A 6,402-nucleotide genomic window follows, 5' to 3' on the forward strand; every position below is an offset into this window, starting at 1 on the left:
GCGCTTTACCAATGATGTCACAAAGCCCATGTATGCAAAGCCCACAGACACAGAACGTAAAATTGCAATACCTCCAGTACAAGCCACAGCTGATCGCCATTCTTTAGATCCTTTTTGAAGAACATCCCAAAGAACTTGACAACATTGGCGTGGTCCGAGAGAGCTTTGAGGATGTTGTACTCGGCTTCAATCTCCTCATCAATGTCCTGAAAGAAACACATGAATTACATATTTTAGAGTAATATATAATGCTAAATAAGGAGTGAATGTAAAGGTTGTAATTTATCCATAGCACTTCACAGCAAGGGATCATTGCGTTAACAACGCAAGGTTGTTGGTTCGATCCCAGGGGATTGCAGATACCTATGTAAAATGTATAAGATAATGCAATGTAAGTCGCTTTGGATAAAAGCGTCTGCCTAATGCCTAAATGTAAATGGAAGGATCTATTCTAACATCCGTTAATGCACTAGTTAACAAAAAAAGAACAATATATTTTTTCAGCATTTGCTAAGTTTTGTTTCCAAAACTAATTTCCAAAAGGATATTTTGTATAAAGTGTGGGCTGAATAATCATAAATCAGCCAATAGGGAGCCTGGCAGGGTGAGGTCAGATTAGCATGGCAGCATTAAGCGATGACTGAATTGAGACATTACTATATTTTAAATTGATTCATATATACAGCTGCAATCCCAAACCTATTTGGATCAAATAAACTAACCTTTTGTTAAAATCAGTGTTGAAAACTGTCTGCCTACCTTCCCCTGATTTAAAACGATAAGCTTATAATACTGATTGATATAGTGAGCTGTAAGGTTCTGTGGGTAATTTAACATCTGTTGACATCCACCCATATGAAGATAAATACGTAAATCAACCTGCAATTTCATTTTGCAAACAGAGGCGACTGAGATGCAAAAGTTTAAAATTGCCGTGTCAATTTATGCGCAAAAATATTACAAATATGTATCCATTTTGGCTTGGGTTCATATACTTTTAATTGATTTTTAACAGTTAACTTAAATATTTAAGCTGCTGATTCTGAATCACATCCTATTACACAAAGCTGTTATAAAGGCTATATGAAGAAAAGACCAAAGTTGCAAATCCTTAAATAATTGATTACATTTTTTTACTATTATTATATAATTGTATTAACTCCCTGTCATCGTATCATTCCAACACAATGTTTCTTTGTTGTAAAGTTCATGGTATCTGCCTCTGTACTGCCATCGTGTTACTCTTAACAAGGTTAGGAGACCACTTCAGTGTTCTTAAATAATTTAGGAGCCGAGACCTAATCTTAACACTTATGAACCTTTATGAATTACTCTTATTCGTGAATTCAAGAATTAGAGTAAAATTGCGTCTTTCTTAGAAATTGACACACTTGACAGTAAAAATTTACTCTGAGTGGATTTTAAAATACAGGCCCAGGTCTTTTGCAGCCATATTGATGCAAAACTTTACAACATTTTGTAATAATTTAGTAAAAAAAGAAAAAAAAAGAAAACTCTGGATACCAGTTCCATTTATTCAGTGCAAACGGCATAGAGTAAGTAGACCATAAGATGTAAACATTAGCAATGCACAACAACTAAGTGCACAACACATTAGAATAGATATAAAATATCGTTTGGCTTCTGATTTGTGCAGAATGTAAACAGGAAATGTGTTGCTTGCAGATTAAACATTAAGGAAAAGCAACTTCTGAGTGCAGAGTTTCAATAAACAGGGCACATATCTATTAAAGTCTTTCTGTGGTGTTTTCAAAAGAGCTCCATATTTATATTAGTTGCATGAATGCTGTATTCCTCTGTTTGGAAAGCAGTGCAAATAAATGTTTGTTCATTTTAAATATACTGGCAACCAAAGGCCATTGACATACTTCCAAGCCTCCTTCTTAGACATCGAAAGGGTGAGTTGGAGAGACTAAATGAACCCAAATTGCACATTTTCCAAAAAGCCATTTTATGGTGTTTAGTCTGGCTATGTGCTCTGAGGGGGCTTTATATTTGCCCAATCACTTAAAGAAAGAGAACAGAGGAGTGTATGGATGAGAGAAAGAAAGAGAGAGCCTGTAGAGTAAAGATGTTCTGTTGCATTATGACCGCGGTGAGCGGCTGTTCTCAGTCTTCTGTACATTGTCTGCAGGCCTCTCAAAGGCACAAACACACTCACAGGTACATGCACACAGGTGTACACAAATGTGAATTTCTGCAGCTGTAGGGAAAATCCTGACCCAACGCTCAACCTACATTTTTGTGACAATCTGACCATGGGCTTGCAAAACAGCATAACCTTTGTGAAACAATAAAAAATACACAGCTTTGTCAAAACATTAGATTGATTCTATATTATTGAATTGTCTAAAACTATAAACCACTGTATTACAACCCTATTATGTATATATTACTATATTACTATACCACAACCATTACTTGACAGAGGAAATGCTTATTCCAATTTGTATTGATTTGTTTTACAAATATTATCAAAAAGCAAAAAGGTATAATAAAAGTGGCATTGATTTTTGAGAGAGATGTGTACTTACATGGATTGGATCCAGTATTTTGACGGCGGCTTTGCTGCCATTGGCCTTGTTAAGCACTTTATAAACCTTCCCATACGTCCCTTTGCCAATTGTCTCAACGATCTCCCAGGTGGCAGATGGATCTGGAAAGCTGTCGAAGACGATGGATTTCCCAGAGTGAGGAAACATTTTCCCAAGGGATCTCCTGAGGACAAAGAGCACATATTGTGTTTTTATAGCTGAAAGTGTTTTTAAAGCTACTTTCCTATTACATTCTACACTTTTAAACATAGTCCATCATATTTTTACACAAACGTTTAATGAGAAGATTACCTTTTTTGTATTTATATTACAGTTACTTATTTAACTACTTTCATACACTACCATATATGAAAAATGTGAATCAAATGACACATGGATGTGCAGTGTCATAGGCTAGAGACGCACACGCTATACATTCATTCATTTTAGTGATTCATATCATCATCTAGTTATTAAATAGCTCAGTTTTCTGACCTGTGTACCAGATGAGAAACACGTAGTATTAAGAAGCACTGTTAAACATTAAGGTTTCTCAGCACAGCAATCACCTCCTCATTACCGAAGCTTTTATGCTCAGATAGTCATCCAATATGGAAGAATTCAACATCTTAACTTCCTTTTCATGCTCACTTAAAACTGATTTTGCCAACTAGGACATGCACCTAGACATACTGTACATAATACACAACATAAACAGCTAAAAACCAAAGAACATTTACGCATTTGGCAGACGCTTTTATCCAAAGCGACTTACAATGATTCATCCTATACATGTGTTTCTAAGTATGTGCAATCCCATGGGATCAAACCCACGACCTTGACGTTGTTAGCACCATGCTTTTACCACTGAGCTACAGGAAAGCAAAGAAACCAAAAATCCCTAGTTATGTACTCTTTAAAATCCGGCAGTGTGGAAGCAGCCTCAAAGGCTCTGTCTCCTCTTCATTTTAGTCTAGCCCTACGGAGGTTTAACAGCCCCTGGTTGGCTGACCTCAGTAACTTTCCAGGGCTATGAACCGATAATAGGTCAAGGATATATAGAGGGGCTAGACAATTCAAAGCTTTGAAGACCAGAAATCAATTCTATAAGGAATCGGAAGCAAGAGCAGCGATCTCAAAACTGGAGTAATATGCTCACACTTATGCACGCCGGTAAGAAGCCTAGTGGTTTTACTTTGGGTAGAACTTGAAGCTGAACTCTTGACTACTATGCTATCTTGTTCAAATCAAATTTTAGATCACAATCAAAAAGTATGCCCAGATTCTTCACTGTAGGTTTCACATATGGAGACAGATGGCCGAAGTATATGCAGGAGGGGCAGAACCTTCCGAAGGTGGAGAAGTTATGACACAATCATGCCTTAATGTCTGCCAGACGAGCCAGCAGAGTATCCAAGCCCATATATCAGTGGCAGATACATTTGTTGTAAAGTTTATGGTATTCTGCATAACAGTGAAAGGAGATATCGTTCTTTTTGAAAAGTGACCCAAGGGTGATTGAAAAATTTTAGAGTGCTCCCCTGAATATCATCCCAGTTCTCCAATAGTTACTGACCGGTGAAACTGCATGCTCTATATTGTATGTGTGGGTGAAGTATGTACATTACAGTTTGTTCATGAAAATATGTCAAACACTTGTTGGTGAACAAGTACATATTAACAACAAGAATTACATTTGGTAAACTGTATCAGTCGGACCTGAAAAGAGCCGTCTGCTTTTTGCCCTTAACTTTTTTAATTCAGGGGTTCTCAAAGCTTCCATGGTATCATAAGATCGACACTGTCCATATGAAGCATACTGAGAAATCTCAGCTGAAGCATTACAACATCCTGGTCATTTATGGCCCACTATTCATATACAGTTCATACTGATTTTTGCATACTGCATAATTTTCAAGTGGTATGTAAAATATAGCAGTGCTGGTACTGTGTAGTAGTGAGTAGACCTATGTACAACGTTAAAGTCAATGTTTGATTGATATGAATACCTTTTGTTTGATTTGATTGATTCCAGGACCAACAGTGTGTATATCTATTCTTACCTGACTAAAGAGGCAGTGCCATTGCATTATGTGTCTTTTACAATGAGGAGCCTTTGGATTTTCTATCAAAGTTTTTTGGCCTTTCTCTGTAATCAAGGACAGATCAGATTTTGACTGAGAAAATCTTTCATGTCTTGAACGGCTTAAGTCATAGTATGTGGATGTCTTTTCAGAAACACAATGGCATAAATAAACAAAAAAATATGTGATGAAAGGTCGACATATCTTAGGATACCCAATTTACCAAAGCCTTTGGACTTTGTGCAAAAAACAACTATTGCTGGTGAAGTACAAACAGAAATATCAGAACAGAAATATCCACTATAGTAAGAACTAAAACCTAGATATTTTATATCAGATATTTTGTACAGTGCATAACTCCCGATGCCAGGTTGCCAAAGTTTTCTAAATGTTCTTTCACAGCAACACGTTGCTACATGGTTGCTAACTTGCCATGGCCAAAAGAGCCCAACAGCATATGTAAGGTATTTAGAATTATTTTTACTGTGAGGCTATGCAGTTAGTATGCCGTTGATGGGAGAAAGTTGCTTCCATACTAGTCTACAACCAAATTTCACATTCTGATGTCAAAATATAACTTGTGCCCCTCTTCTAATGGAAGTCTCTCAGGATTTCTTTGTATGTGTAATGGCTGCGATTGATAATATTGTGCCATTACTTAGCAAAGAAATAGCAAACCCAAGTTGTGGAACATCAGTTGGTGTGTTTCTTTTAAATGATTTTCTTTGTCATAGTAATCAATAATAACCCATTAAGCCCAAAAGAGTAAGCTACAGTTGTTCTCATGTGATCAGCAGTTAAACAGTCCTCACAAAACCTCTGCACCCTGCGGTTAAAGTGCTCCATAAGAGTCTCATATTATTGTGATGGAGAACGAGAAGCAGGCGTCTTTAATGTGAGTGAATTATAGAAGCCCTGCTTGAAGTAGCTTTTATGATCTCCTCTTTGTTCTCTGGATGTGACAAACCATTTGTGCCAGCATACCACTTGAGCTAGCATATACAGTGATGTTCCATCTACCTTTGAGAATGATGTACTTTAAAGGGTGTAAAGTTTGTGGATACACCAGAATTGAAAAATTCAGTACATTCAGTAAGACTGGCATAGGTTTCTGCTGTAGTTTTGTCACAAACGTCTGCTTAAAGCATTCTGTTATTAATGCTTAAGCCCAGCACTTGGGTTTAATAAACCAAATAGTAATGGCTCAATATGGGAAAAAAAGGTACGAATAGTTTAAAAATATATTTTAACTACATATAAACTGAGGTTAAGCAATTCCAACACTTTGTACCTACTATTAGTAATGACTTCTTCGATCTGCAGATCTACTTACCATATGTGACATTACATAATGAAAGCTCAACCTCCTCCTTCTTGGTGTACAAAGCCTCAGCCAAGATGAAAACTGACTAGTGCGACATTTCACTCACATTCTTTTCTTAAATGTCGGATGAGTAGTTTGCAGTCCACATTGAGCATTTTGTGGCAGTCGTTGTGTGGGAACACGTAGATGAAGCAACCACAGCTAAAGCTAATCTCAGCAAGCCATGCCTGGCACCAGGAACAATGCTAATCTGTAGCAGATATGTTGAGATTAAAAAGAATTAGTCAAGGCTACGCCCTGAGCCTTTCCTTATTTAGATGCTCATTGATACGGATGCCAAAGTTAGTTAGAGTAACTAAGAAAGTGACGCTGGGGGACTACCTCCTTAACTCAAATACAGCAACAAGACAGAGTAGCTTAGAGATAAAAACCTTTATCC

At 37.0% G+C, this 6,402-nt stretch overlaps 1 protein-coding gene across 1 annotated transcript in view; it reads right to left on the reverse strand.

Annotated features, from left to right (window-relative positions):
- Positions 1-6,198, reverse strand: part of myo3a (myosin IIIA) — a 60,021-nt gene extending 53,823 nt beyond the window's left edge. Inside the window, exons 1-3 of the mRNA XM_079447606.1 lie at positions 5,973-6,198; positions 2,556-2,739; positions 72-206 (exon numbers count right to left, since the gene is read on the reverse strand). Coding sequence (XP_079303732.1) covers positions 72-206; positions 2,556-2,723 — 303 coding nt within the window. The 5' untranslated portion in view covers positions 2,724-2,739; positions 5,973-6,198. The remainder of the gene's footprint in view (positions 1-71; positions 207-2,555; positions 2,740-5,972) is intronic.
- Between the last annotated feature and the right edge of the window lie 204 nt (positions 6,199-6,402).

This window comes from Barbatula barbatula, assembly GCF_947034865.1.
Source record: "Barbatula barbatula genome assembly, chromosome: 23".
Taxonomy (NCBI): domain Eukaryota; kingdom Metazoa; phylum Chordata; class Actinopteri; order Cypriniformes; family Nemacheilidae; genus Barbatula; species Barbatula barbatula.